The sequence below is a fragment of the Engraulis encrasicolus genome, chromosome 20, assembly GCF_034702125.1.
Source record: "Engraulis encrasicolus isolate BLACKSEA-1 chromosome 20, IST_EnEncr_1.0, whole genome shotgun sequence".
NCBI classification, from domain to species: domain Eukaryota; kingdom Metazoa; phylum Chordata; class Actinopteri; order Clupeiformes; family Engraulidae; genus Engraulis; species Engraulis encrasicolus.
The window spans coordinates 26131306-26152480 of NC_085876.1; the positions used below are offsets into that span (position 1 = coordinate 26131306).

Sequence of the window (21175 nt, forward strand, 5' to 3'; positions counted from 1 at the left end):
ATGAAATTTGAAGTTTATTTTTAAGGTTTTTCAACCAGCAAATGGCACTCTTTTGGCGGAATCACCCATGTATGTATGTATGGATGTATGTATGTATGTATGTATGTACGTACGTACGTACGTACGTATGTATGTACGTACGTACGTACGTACGTATGTACGTATGTACTGTATGTATGCATGCATCTCAAACAACTCCAGTCGCAGCACCAGCATAGCCAGAGCTGAAATGGAGGTGCCCAACAACAATCCAACAGGTATGAAAAGAACAGAAACATTTCAAGACAATACAATATCTCCCCAGAGTGGCATCTGGAGAAGAGAATGCCATCTTGGCACAAGTACAGTACTGTATATAGGATGATGAGGGCGACCCCCCCATGAAAGCCTAATCACCACCACCCCCCAACATCAAAACAAAAAAAGAAAAGAAAAGAAAAACAAGACGTCCCAAGAGTTCATTCCTGTAGATACATGTACGTAGTATGTCCAAGCAGGTCTTCAGCAGGTGCATTCCAGAATCAAATTAGGAAATAAACACGTTTGAAAAAAAGAAGAGTAAACTGTATAAATATCCGCTTAATATAAAACAACCAAGAACAAAGAATAAAGGCAGGCCTCCTCCGCTGTGTCTAGAAGACGCCGATCTGGTCCTCATATAAGGACAGGACTATAAGGATACCCCAGCCGGTCAGCAGTCCCAGGTTCTGCAGCAGGAACATCAGCCAGGGATGCTTACTGTTCACATGCACCATGGTAGGAAGCTGCAGGGAAGAAGCAATACATCAATGACATTTCCAATGAAGTTTATTTACACATTATGGTATGCAGTCTGAAAGTTATGAGACATCCCCCCTTGCGTGATGAGACATCCCCCAGAGGATTGTACAGCCAGTACCCTAATGCCTCTTTTCCACTGCTGATTTTCAGATAGGCCTACAGCTCGACACAGCGCGACTCTGCCACCACTTTTTGCTTTATGATTGAGCTGTGTCGTGCCTATTTGAAAAGCAAAAAGTGGCGGTCGAGTCACGCTTTATCGAGCTATAGGCCAATCAGAAAACTGTCAGTGGAGAAGAGGCATAAATTTACAAGCTCTCAGTTTCAGAAGTCTTACACCTTAGTCCAGTTCAAATGGAAACAAACTAGGGTTTAAACAGTTAGGTCAGATCAATACAATTCTTATGGTATGGCACATCATCCCACATAAAGTATTGTGGCATACAGTTCACCCATTTGTGAAAGGGAGTGAAAGGGCAGCAGGGAAATGGTGCTTTTTAGGGTATTGCTGCCTTAATAGTCAGGGTCAGTTTTCCAAAAAGTTGACACCTGAAGGCAAATCATGTTAATTTTCGGCATACAACTGATTTAGGGGTATTCAAGGGTGCTGAATCCAAATCTGCCGTACGCAAAAATGTACCGTAATACCTCGGCATTTCGGGCAAAATCCAATATGGCCGCTGCCACCATGTTAAAATCCTGCAATCACTTTTATTTTGGACTAAACAAGGTATAAATTAGAAAAGAGCTCTCATTTTTATGTTTTCAGATATGGCAAATCCCATCATGGCTTCAGATTTAAGAGCAGATTGGAAGAAAATGCTTATGTCATTGGCTGGCAGCCATTTTAAAAGCAGAGAGCCTATCAAGAGAATAGGTGGCAATTTCAGTGTCACTAGCCAATTTGGCAGGTAGCTTATTCTATGGTTTATCAGAGTAGCATATATTCTGCACTTTGCCCCTTGTGTATCAATTACTTTTGTACATCTTCTTGCTTTAAGTGCCTCATCTTCTCAGTTTAGATGTACAGCGATATATATATATATATATATATATATATATATATATATATATATATATATATATATATTTATTTATTTTTTTAATCAAATTTGTGGCTAGTAGAATAGCTGGATGGCTAGTGACTCGGGAAAACCATTAGCCACAGTGGCCGGCAAGCCAAAAGGTTAATGTCAAGCCCTGACACACACACACACACACACACACACACACACACACACACACACACACACACACACACACACACACACACACACACACACACACACACACACACACACACACACACACACACACACACACACACACACAATGCCACTCCCTCATCTGTTCACTCTATTCTATTCTAATCTGTTCTTCACATCAGTCTGCCACTTGATCCTCCTTTATAGGCCAAGATATAATCTGAGCACAGCACCAGCAAACATTAAGTAATTACCATTGTACAAAGGTTATATAAATATTATATCTAGGGACATTCAGACTCGTGTGTATTTTTTTTTATGGGTGAAGAGGTGTGGATACATTGTGATGTGGTTTGAGGTGGAAACATTTCATTATTCATATTGTTGCATATCAAACATGAACACTATCAAAGAGACTGTGTTCTTAAAGCAAAAATATGGGTAGAGAGAAGTGTAGTATTTGGGGGTCAAAAATCTGTGCTTTTTTGTGGTGTCATCCTATGTTCTACTGCCCATAATTAAAGAATGGAAAAAGGTAGACACAAACTTCTTTTTTCAGGTGAAAGTAGACAGTTCAGTGCAGTTTTCTGTAGTATTTGTATTCAGAGACATAGAGCATTATATTCTGTGGATCTTGAGAGATTATTAATTACTAATTAGTAAAACTGTTAAAAATCGCTGACAATATGAGGCTCTCTGCTTTTAAAATGGCTGCCAGCCAATTACATAAGCACTTTCTTCCAATCTGCTCTTAAATCTGATGCCATGATGGGATTCCCCATATCTGAAAACGTAAAATAAGTGCTCTTTTCTAATTTATACCTTGTTTAGGCCAAAAGAAAAGTGATTGCATGGTGGTGGCGGCCATATTGGATTTTGCCCGTTTGAGGCATTTCGGTACATTTTTGTATCCGGCATACGTCAGATTTGGATTCAGCACCCTTTCATACCCCTAAATCAGTTGTATGCCGAAAATTAACATGATTTGCCTTCAGAACCTTAAATAAGCACCTTTTAAGAAATCCTACCTAGACTATAAATGGAAAGAAAAGAAAAGAATGGTTCAATAACGTCTTGAACCGCTTCACCCCTGAACATGAAGGCATGCTTTCACAACATGACTCAGACACATACTAAGCTTTCAGCAGTGATAAGAAATATTACACAATGTCGGGGATTTAGCGTGTTTTTGTTTGTTTTGTTTTTTTCTGTTTCACGCAATCCACTCATTGCATTATAGAGTGGTTCAAAACATATATTACAGGAAGGCAGTTTTTTGTCACCATCGGAGAACACGTCTCCAACAAGTATGATGTGCCTTTTGGAGTTGCTCAGGGTAGTTGCTTGGGCCCTCTCCTCTTCTCTCTCTATATGTTGCCCCTGGGCTCCATCATCAGAGAGCACAATGTTGATTTTCATAGCTATGCCGATGACACTCAACTATATATCTCTGTCGAGCCTAGCCAAACCACTGCCATTCATGCCTTGACTAAATGCATGTCTGCCATCACAGATTGGATGAACAGTAACTTCCTAAAATTAAATGAGGATAAAACTGAAGTGTTGCTCATTGGGCCTAAGGAAAAACGTGCAAAACTCCACTCAAGCCTAGGTGACCTAAGCATACACATTAAAGATAAGGTTACTAGCCTAGGTGTGGTCATAGACTCGGATTTGAGCTTTGAGCCTCACATCAACAAGATAACAAAATCTGCTTTTTTCCATCTTAGAAATGTTAACAAAGTGCGCGGCTTGGCCCCCCAACAAGACGCTGAGAAACTTATTCATGCCTTTGTCACCAGTAGGATAGACTACTGCAATGCTCTCTTCTCTGGTCTCCCAAAAAAATTAATTGACAAATTGCAACTCATTCAAAATTCTGCGGCAAGAATCCTAACAAGAACCAGAATGAGAGAGCACATCTCTCCTGTCTTGGCAGACCTGCACTGGTTACCTGTCTCATACAGAATCGACTTTAAGATTCTGCTCACAGTATTTAAAGCATTAAATGGACTTGCCCCTAGCTATATCTCAGACATGCTCTCTTTTTATGCCCCTGCTCGAGCTCTCAGGTCCACTGATGCCAAGCTGCTAAGGACCCCCACCCCCCCGCAGAAGAAGATCGGCGACGCCGCGTTTGCCTACTATGCGCCCAAGAGATGGAACGCCCTCCCCATCGAGATCCGATCAGCCACCTCCGTCGACTCCTTTAAGAAGCAGCTGAAGACCCACCTCTTCATCCTTGCCAACTCCTAGCTGCCAAGGCGTCATAGTGTCCCAGCTGCCGCAGCGCCCTTACTACTCGCAACCAGCCCTAGCAGGGGGCTCCCCTAGGTGGCCGCTGGTCTCTGCCTGAGGTTTCTTCCTGACTATAGGGGGTCTTTTTTTTTTTTTTTTTCTCAGACTTCACTGAGCTTTTTTTTTCCCCCTTACAAACTATGAATCAAGCGAAAGGGAGTTTTTCCTCACCCCTGATGCCACCAGGGGCCGCACCTGAGCGCCCAATCTCTGTGTGACTATCTATGACTTATGATAGGCCCAGCCACTATGGACCTTACACATCTAAGAATCCTGGTCCTATCCTACGTTGACCTTATGACTCTACATTCTCTGTCTAACTCTTCTTCCTCTGCCTTCCTGCTTTTTCTGCCTCTCCTCTATACCTCTCCTTTTAAATCTATCTCTAAAAATGTTTTTTTTTTTTTTTCATTTGTTAAGCACTTTGAGTTACATGCCTTGTATGACACAGTGCTATACAAATACAATTATTATTATATTAAAATTATTATTATCAAGAAAAACCTTATGCTAGAAGTGAGATCTGCTGCTCATGCACACAAATGAATCAGCTAAATTACCACCATATCCCAATGACAATTTGTTACTGATGCTAAACATCATCATCAGCTGCAGTCTTGCAAAGGGATGCTGAACGTTTTGTACTTGACGTCACATTGGTTAGGCCAGTGTTTCTCAAAGTGGGACGGAAGCCCCCCTAGGGGGCCGCGGAGGTATTGGAGGGGGGGTGCATGAAGTTAGAAGGTTTTTCTTTTATTAATACTTTTCTGCTTTGCTATTATGTCAACACATTCACTTTACAATCCCAATATATTCATTAATTTATTCATTCATTATTATTTCATTCAACATCATAGGCCCTATACGTGTATATTAGGCTCTAATAAACTTTACGAAGGCCTATTTATTTGTATTTTCGTAACCATTTTGCTCGAGGGGGGCGCAGACAGACTCCCTTCATCTGAAGGGGGGGAATGGCACGACAAGTTTGAGAAGCACTGCGTTAGACTGATACGGTTGTGGAATTTTGTGCAGCGTCAGAGATAGAGTAGCTGGTAGAGAGTAGAGGCTAACCATCCAACACATTGATCCAAGACAGACCACTACACAGTAAAAAAAACCCAGTGTTAATTCAACACTTACAGAGTACAGTGGGAGAAAATACACACTAGAATGTGTTAAATTGACTCTTTGAGTGTTGAATTAACACTGCATTTCTTACTGTGTAGTTGAAAGGTTTCATGTTTAAACATGTTGATACATTTTTTCCAACCTTTCATTTTTCTCTATTAGTCTGACTTTACTCAGTACTTATGGCAGATTCAAATGCAGGTAAGTAAAATACTACATGGGTCATGTACTCGAGTAAAGTACCCATTTTGAAAACTACTTACAAAACAACAAATTAGTCATACAAAGTACTTAATTGCAGTTATTTTACTAAATGTAATAAGTTACTTTCCACCCCTCTCAGTTACACACATAAACGCTTTACAGGCAGGAGCTTCACTATTGAAAAAAGGCTTGCCCTCATAAAAACAGTAAAGAAAATTCATTGGAGGGGAAAATAAAAAGAAAGGTTCAATAAAATCCTGCACCTCCTGAAGCTGAAGGAATGTTTTCACAACCAGACTCACACAAGCACCAAGCACCAGCAGTGATGAGAACTATTGTGCAAATGCCAATTATTGCATTATCAAGGTCAACCTTACTCTTTGAAGCTAGAGGCGAAATCCGCAGTTCATGCACGCAAACTAAATCAGCTAAATCGCTACCATTTCACAATGCTGCAAACAATATTCACTATTACATGTTGTATTGTGCCTCACTGTCAGTTAATATCAGTAAAAATGTTAACTATTTCATAGGGTTTAGTTAAGATTTCTTTTTTCTTTTTAATTCTTTTTAATATATATATTTTTAGGGGCTTTTAAGTCTTTATTTGACAGGACAGTCGAAGATGGTGGCAGGAAGTGAATGGGGCAGAGAGACAGGGCCTTAATGTGGGGGACTTAGCGCGCTGCGCCACAGCGCCCCCCTAGTTAAGATTTCTTAAAGGGAAAACCATTGCCAACTTCCTCAATGAGGTAAGTATTGGGGGGAAGGGGTCGGTGGAACACCCTCATTTCCCAACCCTACCCCATCTCTCTCCCCCACCACGTTCCTATCACATCTTCAGTATCCAATCAAAATGAAGGCACTGGCCCTACCATGGCATAACGGTAGAGCACTCAGCTACTACGTGGCCGACCCGGGTTCGATTCCAGCCTAGGTCCTTTGCCGACTCTGCCCCGTCTCTCATTCTCAAACTATCCTGTCAGTAATAAAGTCTAAAAGACCAAAAAAACATCTAAAAAAATTAAATTCAGGCACTAAAAAGCCCAAACAATATGTTAAAAAGAGGTGCGTACCATGTCTGCCAGGCCGACGTAGAGGAACAGGCCTGCCGTGACGGCCGCTATCCACTCTTGGGCGGCCGTATCCGTGGAAACGGAGAGGGCGATGTAGAGGCCTATGAAGGAGGTGAGGGCGCTGCCCATGTTTAGCAGTAGGGCCTTCTTCACAGACAGCCCGCAGTGCAGCAGAATGGCAAAGTCACCTGCGGGAAATGAAATAGAATAGAATTACAACATGTGGTGTCATTTCAACACTTAGAGTCAATTTCACATCTTCTAGATTGTATTTGGTCCCAGGTGTTGAATTATTACTTTTTTATTATGTGCACCCACACTAGCTGCTGGATCACAGCTGGAGAGAAAAAAGGAAGTGTGACACCTGTCCCCTCCACTTTTATTTATTATTATTATTTTTTTTAAATCTTTTACAACTTTATTTGATAGGACAGTGTGTGAGGTGGACAGGAAGCGAATTGGGAGAGAGACGGGGAGGGGTCGGGAAAGGACCCAGGCCGGGAATCGAACCCGGGTCAGCCGCATGGCAGGCGAGTGCCCTACCGGTTGGCCACGGCAGGGCCCCGTCCACTTTAAAGTATTTAATATGTCATTTCTTTTTCAAAGGGTATGCATTATCAGAGTGCTTGACGCTGGTGAAGGATGCATGCCAAAAGCAAGCATGCTGCCCATAAAGGACGACGGTAATTCTAAACAGAATGCCTTTGTCACGGACCAGCCGCCATTGAGGAGCACGACAAAGTCACCTGTAGAACAAGCAGTGACACTGACAGGAAATAGAAAAGAAAAAACTAAAGATCAGGAGCTGATAGGGCTTTGTGAGCCTGCGTTGGCTTGCACAAACTGCTGCGTGGCAGATTTTTATGACGATCTGATGTCAAAGTGACCTGATCCTGACAGACAGAGAGAGAGAGAGAGAGAGAGAGAGAGAGAGAGAGAGAGAGAGAGAGAGAGAGAGAGAGAGAGAGTCAGAGAGAGAGTCAGAGAGAGAGAGACAGACTGACCGGGAGTGAAGGACAGAGAACATTTTGAGAAAGAACATTTTGTAGAGCTACGTATTTTACAGGTTTTGTGCCAGTTGTTGATGTCTATCTATCTCACATGTCTGATAACAGAGTCACCTTCAGCACACCACTAGGAGAAGGGAGGCAACCTTTGAAGCAGTTCGCCATAAAAGTAGAATATTCTGGAATAGAATAGAATAGAATATCCCTGATAGCTTGTAGGTAGATTGTCATATTTCTGTAGTAGTAGTAGTATCAGTAGGTAATTAAGTTCAAATCTTGACAACAGACAGATCGTGTATCATTCTAAACCAGGGATGGGCAACTGGAAGCCCATCTCATCACTCAGTGTGCCCCCAAGATAAAACATAATTAAAGAATAATTTTTCAAAACACTACTGAATAAGTCTGTTGTAATTATACTGCTGCCTGATAGAGATCACTCCCACTCCTTCCAAACTATAGGAGAATCATTGTCAAACGCCATTGTCTACACTTTTCACTGCCCGTCCGAAATTGGGTGGCAAAAAGCAGTCCATTTTACATGTAGCTTGATCGTTTTTGCACATGTGCAGGAGGATTTAGCGGTTCACCGTGTTATCGGTTTTAAACTCTTTGGTCATGTGTTCCTCCGATGGTGGAGATGAAAAATGTGGCCCTCCTTATCATGATAGTTGCCCATGCCTGTTCTAAACATCCAATGTCTCAAACGGGTATCACTGTATTATTGTGAGTCATAGTCTAGCCATACACCCCAATGGGGTTAACTGAGCCCCAGTTGAAATTGGGCAGGATTTATTACCTTCTGGTAGTTTAGAGTATTTAGTTTGTTGAGCTGGAAATGATCAATAATCGTAAATCTGGCAACTTTAGCAGTGGGGTAGCTGGGCAAGAGGACAGGTAGAGCAGTGGTTCTTAACCTGGGGTGCGGGCACCCCCTGGGGGTGCGCCAGAGATTTCAGGGGGTGCACGGAATTTTGTTTGTGTTGAGGTTGTGACCAAAATTCTGCAAGCGAACATTATAATTAGGCCAAATCAAAAGCAAATTAAAACATGCTTTGGTCCCCATGTAAAGGCATAAGGTATTGATTAATGTCTCAAGCAAGAATCATTGCAATTAATCACTAAAATGTTTTTTTAGATTGTATATACACGTGTAGACGATTGAGTTGGGGGTGCGCGACTTGTCTTGGGCACAGGTAAGGGGGTGCGTTAAGAAAAAAAGGTTAAGAACCACTGAGGTAGAGGATGGGTAGGGATGTACTAAAACGCATATGCCCCCTTACCAATACTGTGGGGCAGTTTGTAGGCAACCAGTTTCTTGGGCAAAGGAAATCGAGAATAAGCAGACTAGCCAGATTGTCTTAACCCCTTAGCGCAGCACCTATGTTATAACCTTACTGTCACCAAAATTGTAATGTCTATGTCTTAATCTGTTACTTACAGTAAGGCTCTCGGCACTGTCATAGCAATGTTGTTATGATGTAGTTGAGTATTTTCAGCAAATAGTGAATAGGCCCATCGGCGACCCCTGCTGCAGTAAGAGGCTACAGTGTAATTCTGGGGGCGACATATCATGCCCGGGTTCGAGTCCCGAGGTCATTTCCCATCTGTCTCTCCTGCTCGTTTCCTGTCACTCTCTCACTGTTATGTCCAAAGAAAGGCCCTAAAAGCCATAAAAGTATCTTTAAAAAATTGTTATTTTGTGCGGCATCATGACCAAGTCTATAGCTTTTTTTTTGCCAGTGCATAGGTAGCGTAGGTAGTGGCTTACCCAGTTCATGGGGTAGCATGCTGGCCTAAGCTTGTTCTTTGGCTGCCAGTGCACATGTAGGTACAGTACAGTAAAGGCCAGTGCATAGGTACTGTATATGGATGTCAATAATTGATCAATTAATCGAATTGAGTTGATTAAAATGTCAATCGATCAAAAAAATAATAATTGCAATTAATCGCCAACGCGACTGGCGAGAGACCCAGATGTAATGGGCATGACGAAGTCTGTGTGAGAAGAGGAGTGTGAAGGTGGGAACATTTCAATCACCTTTGGATTGTTATAGAAATTAATTTAAATTTAGCATTTAATTTCATTTTTTATTTAATTTTCATGTATTGTATAGGGAAAAACACTGCTTATCAATTAATCGTAAGTTAATCGATGAGGTTAATCAACTGACAATTGATAAATTAATCAATAATTTGCATCCATAGTACTGGGGTAGTTCATGTCATAGGCTAGCTCTTCGCTTGCCAGTGCATAGCTACATTCGTAGTGGTAGGAGTCGGACTAGTAGTAGGTACTGTGTGGCTTACCCAGCTCGTGAGGCATCTCATGTCATAGGCTAGCTAGTAGTAGTAGTAGGTACTGTGTGGCTTACCCAGCTCATGGGGCATCTCATGTCATAGGCTAGTTAGTAGTAGTGGGTACTGTGTGTCTTACCCAGCTCGTGGGGCAGCTCGTGGCAGAGGACAGCCAGGGACGTGGCCAGGCCAGACTTCCAAGACATGGAGAAGGCCGCCCCGATAGCCAGGCCGTCTGCGAAGTTGTGGATCCCATCGCCTATGGTGATCATGTAGGGAAGCAGTCTCTGTTCTACAGGTAAAAAAGAGAGAAGAAAGAGACGAAATACAGTAAATGTCAAAATATGGTACAGTGATCAGATGCCAGGATTTTCTGCATTGTCTATGGGTTTTGTAAAACGTAATCCTTTGACAATAGTTTTGGTAAATGGGAATTTCCCTGTTTTTGTCTCCATGTGTCTCCATTTCAAAATCTTGGAGATCTGGTCACCTAATGTCATTCACGGGTCAAGCCTTTGAGTAATGTGAATTGTATTTTACAGGAAATTTCTGTTCTAGAGATCAAAAAAGAAAGAATGAGATGAGTAAAGTAATGCCTCTTTTCCACTGACGGTTTTCTGGTAGGCCTACAGCTTGACACAGTGTGACTTGGACGCCTTTTTTTGCTTTTCGAATAGGCAGGACACAGCTCAATAGTAATGCAATAAGTGGTGGCCGAGTCGTGCTGTGTCGAGCTGTAGTCCTACCAGAAAACCGTCAGTGGAAAAGAGGCTTAAGAGTCAATTTCAGTTTACTACTGTATGATGATTAGATTTAGTTTCTAAATAGTTTCCCATTAGTTTCTGAGTACAGTCTGTATTTATGGTAGTTGGTCCTTATAAAACACATGAAACCTCACCTTGTCCATTGGCATAATAGTTAAAAGTTCATCTTTATTTTTTTAAAATTATTTATTAAATAAACGGTTGAATATTTATTTATTTATTTTTTGGAAATAATCTTGGAATCGCACAATTTTGAAATATTGGTCGCCCAAATTCAAGAATCAAACCACCACACCACTCAGTAAAGTTTGTCCTTGAGTGCTTGGTGTACATACAATATGCATGTTTGGAATGCTAGCTGGCCTCGGTCCTGGGAAGCTTTAAACGGAGCTCATGAGGGCTCCCCCTAAGTGTAGTATAGAGGAAGTGTAGCAGGGTGTTCTAGTGAAATGGAGTATGGGGAGGTGGTGGGACAATTCGGAAAGCCTTCACGCATGAGAGGTGAAAGAGGGAAGGAGGGATTTAAATAAGCGCGAAGACGGGAGCAAGTAATGACGGCCGTCAATCACTCGCAGACTTCGTCCAGAACTACATTTATATACTGTATAAACAGCATTTATTGTACAGGAAACTACTATAACTTCATAGTAGTAGATGTACTCTTCCCCACATGTGTTTCATCCTTACTCCAAGGTCATGACAATGTGCAGAAGTAGAATTATGATATGATTACTATTGCATGTGCCACGTGTCTATATGGATGGTTTTATTGTATTTTTATTGGGCCATTGCAGTTATGGTAAAGTGCTTTACAGCATGTTATGAACTCAAGGGTGCTTACCTCGAGTACGAGGCACAGGCTGAGGATCCTCCACTTGTACCTACATGAGAAGAGGAGAAGAAGAAGAAGAAGAAGAAGAAGAAGAAGAAGAAGAAGAAGAAGAAGAGAGGGAGAAAGTTTGAATTAATTATCTGCTGCAGTGAGACAAAAGAAGTGTGAGTCAGGTGTGTGGTCCCACGGCCCATTCCCACACAGCGAAATTCCGCTTGATGGCGGAGCGAATTTGCCAAGGGACACGACTTGATATTGGCAAAACCCCAGATTGGGTCTGCATCGAGTTTTAACCGCAATGCGAAATTCGCCTGGCAGTTAGCTGTGTGGGGATTCGGTGTCGAAAGAAAATTCGTCTGGGGGTGTGGTCGCCAATAGTTCCAAGAGATACATAGCTATTTATTTTCATCCGAATACATCACTGTGGGTCAACCTTTAGTGCCAGGCAGACTTCAAATTCCCACCAGACCCAGCGAGATAGCATACAGCTAACGGCTGTTTGCACACATTACCCACTCAATATCACAACACTATTGTGATGTTTTTGTCTTAGATACATTGTAAGTGCTATGATATTGTTCTTCATGTAGAACAAGTAGTTTAATATAATATTGTGGCTGTTGGATTCTATTAAAATGCTAACCGTGAGCTTAAAAAATTGAATGATCAAATGTTAATGTGGACTAACCTATTTGTGTCAGATAAGTTTGTGGTGCGTTTTCACATCAATCCATGGTAGCCATGACAATTGCCCTCTGCAAATTCACCCTGCCTCCGCCCTATGAGGCGAATTTTCACCTCCTTTCAAAGTCATTGAGGGCGAAGCGAAAATTCTTTGTGTGGGGACTTGGACATGAGAGCTGCTGGATGATTGGTGATGGATGTGGTTGTGTGTGTGTGTGTGTGTGTGTGTGTGTGTGTGTGTGTGTGTGTGTGTGTGTGTGTGTGTGTGTGTGTGTGTGTGTGTGTGTGTGTGTGTGTGTGTGTGTGTGTGTGTGTGTGTGTGTGTGTGTGTGTGTGTCCTCACCAGATCTGCCTGAGAGCTGCTGGATGACTGGTGGTACATCTGTAGCACTCTGCCATGGTCACAGTGATGTGGCTCAGAACCGTCCTGCAATGAAGTCAACACAGACAACACTCTTCTAATTAGAATTCGACAGTTACGTAGACTTAGACTTGCAGTTAGTCAGCACTAGTAAGTCAGCACTCATCTAATAAGTTCAACATTTACACAATTACACATTGTAGACGACCTAACACACTTCTAGTTAGACTTTAACACTTAGGCCAGGGACAAGCTTGTTGTGTAACTTAAAATACACATGCAAACATATGCAGCCGAGTGCACGTAGATGCAAAAGAGCTATAAGAGCAATATGCATGATACTGAAGGTATCATGTAGGGGGCAGTAGTTTTGGGTAGGGTGCGCACATCCAAAAACACTTGTCGCAGGTGCCAGACAAAAAAATCAGATAGGTCAAAAAGGTAGGTCTGCACACTGCCGATGAGCTCCAAAAATAAACTTTATTATTTAAAATGCAACGTTTCGATCACACTGGATCTTCATCAGGCATATGGGTAACAGGAAGAAGCTGTGACTTATATCACATGATCATTCATACACCCGCCCAGGCAAGGCACCCAAGGGTGTCAATCAAATGGATTGACAGGCATCTTGGCCTGTGTCCATCATGCATCAGGCAAAACCAAAAACATTTGCAAGTTTCAAGAAACAAGAAATTAAAAATGTGAATAAAGTACATGAGCATATAAAGTACATTTCACATGTTTTAAAAACAAACAAATCGGAGACAGTTACAGAAAAGGTTTTAAATCAAAGTACATATTCATCCCTTTAGGTGACATAGTATTTAAAGTGTATATATAAAAGGCTTCACGTCTAAGCAGTAAATTGTCAACGTCACCCCCACGTCTAGGGATCGCAACATGTTCGATACCAATGTATTGGAGGGCTGCAAGATTGTGCTTGGCCATGTTGAAGTGAACTGCAACGGGGTTCTTCTCATCACGCAGCCTTATATTACTTCTGTGTTCTGCTATGCGCGTTTTTAGGCACCTCGTTGTTTTACCTATATAGGCTAGACCACAGGGACATTTTATCATATAAATGACATTTTTTGTGTTGCACGTAATGACTCCCTTGATTTTAAAAGACTTCCCAGTGTGCGGGTGGTTGAAAGAGTTGCACTTGCAGCCCTCCAATACATTGGTATCGAACATGTTGCGATCCCTAGACGTGGGGGTGACGTTGACAATTTACTGCTTAGACGTGAAGCCTTTTATATATACACTTTAAATACTATGTCACCTAAAGGGATGAATATGTACTTTGATTTAAAACCTTTTCTGTAACTGTCTCCGATTTGTTTGTTTTTAAAACATGTGAAATGTACTTTATATGCTCATGTACTTTATTCACATTTTTAATTTCTTGTTTCTTGAAACTTGCAAATGTTTTTGGTTTTGCCTGATGCATGATGGACACAGGCCAAGATGCCTGTCAATCCATTTGATTGACACCCTTGGGTGCCTTGCCTGGGCGGGTGTATGAATGATCATGTGATATAAGTCACAGCTTCTTCCTGTTACCCATATGCCTGATGAAGATCCAGTGTGATCGAAACGTTGCATTTTAAATAATAAAGTTTATTTTTGGAGCTCATCGGCAGTGTGCAGACCTACCTTTTTGACCTATCATGTAGGGGGCAGACAGCCAATGGACCTTTCATTAATATTTTCCATCATTGTTTTAGACTACCATGACCTCAACACGCAAGTTCAGAAGATCACACCTCGTGGCTCTGTATTGCTAGTCAGGCTACGCCCCCCCTAGTGACGCAACACCTGTGGCATTGCTAGTAGTCAGGTCAAGAGCAATGCAAATACTTTCTGAGCTCCGGAGAACTCTGAAACTCCACCCATTTTGTCGGGAAGCAATCAGCTTTGAGCAGCTCCAACGGCCCTGGGTAGAGACGTGTTCAAGGCAGTGACGTGGTAAAGCAGAGACGTTCTATTTCGGGACTAAGAAAATGTTTGGTTTAAACTTCGGCAAAGCCTTTTCTGGCCTCGGCCAGTAGCAAACCGAGGGAGGCAGGTTAATCAGGCCATTTGTAAACGTTATTCGTAATCTTCTTGGTCAGACCAGAATCTCTGTGTACGAGATTTAAAAATCGATCACTATTGCACCTCGCACACACATCTGCCTGCCTCGTGTCTGGTTCTCTACTGTGTGCAAAACTGGCATAAAATATCCACGTTAACGTGCGCACACACGTGTATCTGGTTAGTATTTAATTAAAACTGCAAAATGTTCTATGGCACTGTCTATGAAGACTGCCATCTGTCTAGGTCATGGAGGCCGATGAACTTCTGATGAACGAAAGATAAAGATGATGATGCAACATCTTTTGTCTTTTAAAACTTGTTGGAACGAAGCCACATTCGAAAGAAATGGGTTTCTTTGTGCCAAAGAGGTGCCTTTGAGATCACAAAAACAGCATTGTTGGTGGCACGAAAAAGCAACCTTTCAGGTTTACGGCTGCCTGGCAAATGCTATATAATGTTTCAGCATACTGTCATGTGATATCCACCACAACATTCCTTAACTGGCAAATCAATGGAAGTCAGTGTGACATTTATTTTCCATGAATGTGCAGACCATTTCACTGTCCTGTAGTCTGGCACCACCGTTTTGATCATAGCCTGTAATGTGAAGCTATACTATTACCCTTGTTTAGGTGACTGACCCCGCTGTGGTGGTTGTGGTTCTTGTTCTTGCTGGTGAATTTGAAGGATTTTTAAAATCTTAATAATACCCTCTTTAATATTTTGAATAGCCTTAGCTTATGAATAGAAGTAGTGATGCGAATGGTTGTGGGGTCTAACTAGGTTAACTGACCCCATGGTTGTGATGTTTAGTGATTTTATTTCACTGATCCCCATGGTGGTGGTGGCTGTGGTTGTAGTTGTAGTTGTGAAGTTTAACTAAGTTAAATTACCCCTTGGTGATGGTTGTGATTGTAATGTATTAGTTTTTTAACTGACCCTGTGGTGGTGGTTGTGGTGTTTAACTCTGGGGTTTCCCACTCTTACATGGCTCACGTCACACTGTTTTTTCTTTGCACCCCCTTTCACCCCATAGTCTGTAAGCCAGTGGCCCATAAAAAAAATGGTATACATTAATTATTCATTTCATTCAAAAAAAAAAAATCTACTTTTTATACTTTTCCTGACACCAGCTGTGGCCCCCCTAGCACGCCCTCGCGGCCACCCAGGGGTCCTCGGCCCCCACTTTGAGAACAGCAGGGTTAACTCAGTCAGGTCAAGAGCAATGCAAGTACTTTCTGAGTTACCGCAAACACGGGAACTCCTTTCACTTTGTCGAGGGAGGCGGGTCAACCATGCCGTTTGGGGAAATGTTAATTGTTATGCTCTTGGTCAGACCAAGTCTTGAAGAGATTTGACGGTCGACGATAATCAGGTTAGGGTTAACTGACCCCGTGGTGGTGGTTGTGGTTGTGGTTCTTGTCCTTGTCCTTGCTGGTGATGATGGAGAAGATGGCCTCCATCAGGTAGAAGTAGTAGATCCCTCCCAGCACCACCAGCATCTTGTAGAGGTACTCAGGAGGCTCCTCGCCATGCTTATGGCCATCACTCTCCCCAGCACCGTGGCTGTGGAGACCCAGGAACTACACACACACACACGCGCGTGCACACACACAGACACGCACACACACGCGCGCACACACACACACACACACACACACACACACACACACACACACACACACACACACACACACACACACACACACACACACACACACACACACACACACGCAGGCACGCACACATGCAAGCACACATATACAGACACACAAACATGCACACAACACACAGACATGCACACAACACACAGACACGAGCACACAAGACACACACGCACACACACACACACACACACACACACACACACACACACACACACACACACACACACACACACACACACACACACACACACACACACACAAAGAGAAAGAGAAAGAGAAAAAGCGAGAATAAGTTCAACGGAAAAAAATATAATAACTGCACTCCAGCTCGACAATGCAATTAGTCCCCAAAAGGAAGAAGAGGAAAACAACAGTAGTTACCCCTGCTCCTTGTGCTCGGCAGATTCCCCTTGTGGCAAAGTAACAGCCTTTTTCTCTTTCGGCTCAATTAGAGCCACCCGTTGTTGTCTGGTAATTGTGTTAGCTCCTACTCGCTGTGATGACAACTTACGCCGCTCTGCTAGTGCTGTTCTTCTTCTTTTTCTTTCTTTCTTTCTTTTTTTTTTACAATTGTATTATTTTTTTCTCACGCCTGCAGGCACTGACATGTATCTAAACGGATTGAGCCACAGAGAGAGAGAGATGGTGGGAGAGAGAGAGAGAGAGAGAGAGAGAGAGAGAGAGAGAGAGAGAGAGAGAGAGAGAGAGAGAGAGAGAGAGAGAGAGAGAGATGCTGCGTGGGAGAGAGAGTGGGGCCATTTGGAGCAAGGGAAGGGGGGAACATACACGCAAACAAAGTGAAAAAAAGAAAGAGGGAGGTTTAAAAAAATGAGTTCCCTCACCCTGGGGGAAATAAAGGGGTTGCCAGAGTCTGACCCAAACTGTGACGGATTCTTTTGTGGGGCCAGGGTGTGTTATCCATAACGCTTTGATGAAACACAGCAAGAGAGGAAGAGAAGGAGGGAGGAGGAGGGGCAAGGGAGAGAGAGATACTGACAGAAAGAGAGAACGACAAAAAGAAAGGCTGGACTGAAGGAAATTGAAAAGGAGGGCGAGAGAGAAAGAGCTTGATAAGGGGACAGGGGAAAGGGAGAGAGGTAGGGAGAGAGAGGAGGGGAGAGAGAGAGAGAGAGAGAGAGACAGAGAGAGACAGAGAGAGAGAGAGAGAGAGACAGAGAGAGACAGAGAGAGAGAGAGAGAGAGAGAGAGAGAGAGAGAGAGAGAGAGAGAGAGAGAGAGAGAGACCCAGCGGCAGTAGGGTCACTTCACATGACCTTGTGTCGACAGGTGAGCAACGGTACGCCACCATATTACCTGCGCCACTTGCTACAACAATAACAACACTACCACTAGAACAACAACAGCACAGCACTGCAGCTGCAACACAAAGTGCTGAGGCGGACAGACTGTGATCCTATGACTCATGACTGCTGATGACAAGGTTAGCTCTCTGCAGACAGTTTGACACAACAGTGAAAGGGGTAATGGTAGGATGGAGAGAGAGAGAGAGAGAGAGAGAGAGAGAGAGAGAGAGAGAGAGAGAGAGAGAGAGAGAGAGAGAGAGAGAGAGAGATTTAAAAATGCCTTTATTTTAACAACGTTTAGCCATCGTACATTTCACAATACATCCCGATATCCTAGAGAGAGATAGAGAGAGAGAGAGAGAGAGAGAGAGAGAGAGAGAGAGAGAGAGAGAGAGAGAGAGAGAGAGAGAATACATAACACGGTCGTAAAGTAATGATAGGAGGGTGTGAAAATGATAGGAGAGAGAGAGAGAGGGAGAGAGAGAGAAAGGGGGTTGGCGAGATGGAGGGTTGAGTGGTTGGGTTTTGCAAGGTTGCAAATGTCAAGCAGACCCAGTTGCAGGCAGGTATCATTAAAACTGGGTGTCACCCATAATGCTTTATGCTTATGGCTCGCCTGTGATACTACATCATGGATTTAAGATGCTGCGTGATGATTACACTGTGTTGTATAATACAGTACCAAAGTACAGCATTAGAATGACACAACATTTTAGCAAGATAGCATATTGGTCTGAGAGACACAGCTGAAAATGATATCACTGTATCCTCCTACCCAGTGTTTACTGTAAAAACAGCTCTACATAATAACAACTTTGCTATGACATTAACGAAAGTCTTAACTAACAGATTAAGACTTGCTCATTACCATTCTGGTAAGAGCATGTTTATAATGGAGGCTCTGTATGAAGGGGGGTTATTAACCCTGCCTCTTGCTGACAAATTACGGAACAGTGCTTGCCCTGGATGAATTCTCCGAAACACTTAAAGGACTAACTGCAGGAAAAAAATAACAGAAAGAGCTGGCAGAATGACAGAGGAAGGAGCGTAAAGAGTGTATGACGTTTGGTTGGTAGTAGCAAAAGTAAAGAGGCCGTCATAACATCAGCCAGTAGACAGTAAGACAGAGGGGGGCATACAGTGGATGGAGAGACAGGGCTGGACTGGTCATCTGGCATGCTGGGAATGTTCCCACTGTGCCGACAGTCCAGGGATACCTTTTTTTGTTGTTTGTTTCCCTGTTTGTTTTTGCTATGAGATTGGCCGTCAGTGTAGATGGGGTGGACCCTTGGGCTATCGTTAAAGATCGTGGACTGAACTATACATAACAAAACAGGGGGCTGCGTGAGGGGATGGTCTGCGGCAAAAATACCCAGGCTGTTTTATGATCCCAGTCCATCCCTGTGGAGAGACGGCCAAAACCAAAGTACTGTCATCAATCAAAACCCATCCAGCAGTGGAGAGAATGGGACAGGTCTTAAACAGACAGACAGACATACAGACAGACAGACAGACCAGCCGGAACAGAAAAGTATGATCCATAGAACAGTCGTGGTCATACAACACTAGAAGCAGCAAAATCAGGACTAGGTCTTGGCTGGCAGTCAGAAGAGAGAGTAGAGAGACAGACAGGACGGCAGGCACACAGACAGACAGACAGACAGACAGACAGACAGATAGACAGACAGACAGACAAAAAGATGGGCAGAAACACCAGGGCCCTGTGGTACAGCTGGAGGTAGATGACGAGGGTAAAGGAGAAGAGGGAGAGGAAGAGGAAGAAAAGGACATGAAGGGGGGATAGATAAAGGAGGAGGAAGAGGAGGAGGAGAAGAGAATGGAGTAAAGGATGAGAGGGAGAGGAAGAGGAAGATGGAGAGAAAGAAATGAAGGGAGGATACAGTATATCAGTGAGGAGAAGGAGGAGGAGGAGAAGGAGAAGGAGAAGGAGTAGTAGTAGTAGGAGGAGGAGAAGGAGAAGGAGAAGGAGGAGGATGAGTAGTAGTAGGAGGAGGGGGAGGAGAAGGAGAAGGAGAAGGAGAAGGAGAAGGAGGAGGAGTAGTAGTAGTAGTAGTAGCAGGAGGAGGAGGAGGTGTTCCTCACCTGGGGGAGGAGGTGCAGGAGCGCGTCCCCAGTGAGTGAGCCCACAGCCAGGGCGATGCAGAACTGGATGCTGAGCTGGAAGATGGTGCTGCAGCGGGTGCAGAGCAGCACCGCGATGCCAAACAGCGCCGTCAGGGTGATGAACACGTTGGCTATGGTGGCATAGATGTACCCTGGAGAGGGGCAGAGAGGGACAGGGATGCACACGCACGCACCCACGCACGCACGCACGCACGCACACACACAGATTAGACGATAGTCAATTGTCATAAAAACACTAAAAGTTATTCTGTGTTGTATTAATGGGTCCTGAACACACACACACTCACATACATATTATGTAAGTTACTTGATTCCACATTACAAGCTAATATCATTAGGAACCAAATCTGCTGAGTAATCTTCCTACTGAACACACACACACATTCACAGTCACACACACACTCTCTCTCTCTCTCTCTCTCTCCCACACACACACACGCACGCACGCACGCACGCACGCACGCACGCACGCACGCACGCACGCACGCAAACACGCACGCACACACACACACACACACACACACACACACACACACACACACACACACACACACACACACACACACACACACACACACACACACACACACACACACACACACACACACACACAGAGGCACAGTGGACAATGTACATATTTCATAGTCACTTATTCCAGTGGTGGGGAGAATATAAATTATATATTTTTAGTATAGGGAGAAGATAGGCCTGGAGCCAAAAGATTCTATGATGCACTTTAGGTTACTTTGATACTCTGTACTGGCTGGCATTGCTAAATTGCTTCTGTGGGGAGAGAGTAATACATTTTAATATCTGGAGTTCATATCTGATTTGTGGTGCCACGGGGACAACCAGATCATTCATTTTCTTGTCCGTGTGCACAGCAGAGAAAACCCGCAAGACGCAAAGCCATGAAAAAAAAATTAAACATGAAATTCAGAGTCCGCCCTGTGGTTGATACAATTTATCATATTTGTCATCGGCACGGTTGACAGGGAAATCTAATTTGATGAACGCCTCATGGGATACGAAGTAGCCCAACATGTGATCCGCTAATCTAATCAATGACACTACGGCTCCTCTCCTCTCATCTCCCATCCCCGCACCCCCTCTCCCTGTGTGCAGTTAGCGTGTTAGCGAAATAGCCTGTTAGCGGTTAGCATGCCACATCTGCTTGCGCTTCAGGAGTAGACATGGGGTATTTCTCAAAACCTAGTGCGCACACTTCCAAGTGTGCTCAGCCCAATTAGTCACGCCCAGTGTTTGGATACTCTTTGGTGAACTCTATGGAGTATCCAATCACTGGGCGTGACTAATTAGAATGAGCACACTTGGAA

General features: G+C 43.4%; 1 protein-coding gene across 1 annotated transcript in view; it reads right to left on the minus strand.

Moving 5' to 3' along the window:
* Positions 1-360: 360 nt before the first annotated feature.
* slc39a4 (solute carrier family 39 member 4) overlaps positions 361-21175 on the minus strand; it is a 37113-nt gene continuing 16298 nt past the window's right edge. The window contains exons 6-12 of the mRNA XM_063184873.1: positions 19797-19969; positions 16114-16305; positions 12623-12706; positions 11605-11644; positions 10139-10291; positions 6695-6882; positions 361-764 (exon numbers count right to left, since the gene is read on the minus strand). Coding sequence (XP_063040943.1) covers positions 633-764; positions 6695-6882; positions 10139-10291; positions 11605-11644; positions 12623-12706; positions 16114-16305; positions 19797-19969 — 962 coding nt within the window. The 3' untranslated portion in view covers positions 361-632. The remainder of the gene's footprint in view (positions 765-6694; positions 6883-10138; positions 10292-11604; positions 11645-12622; positions 12707-16113; positions 16306-19796; positions 19970-21175) is intronic.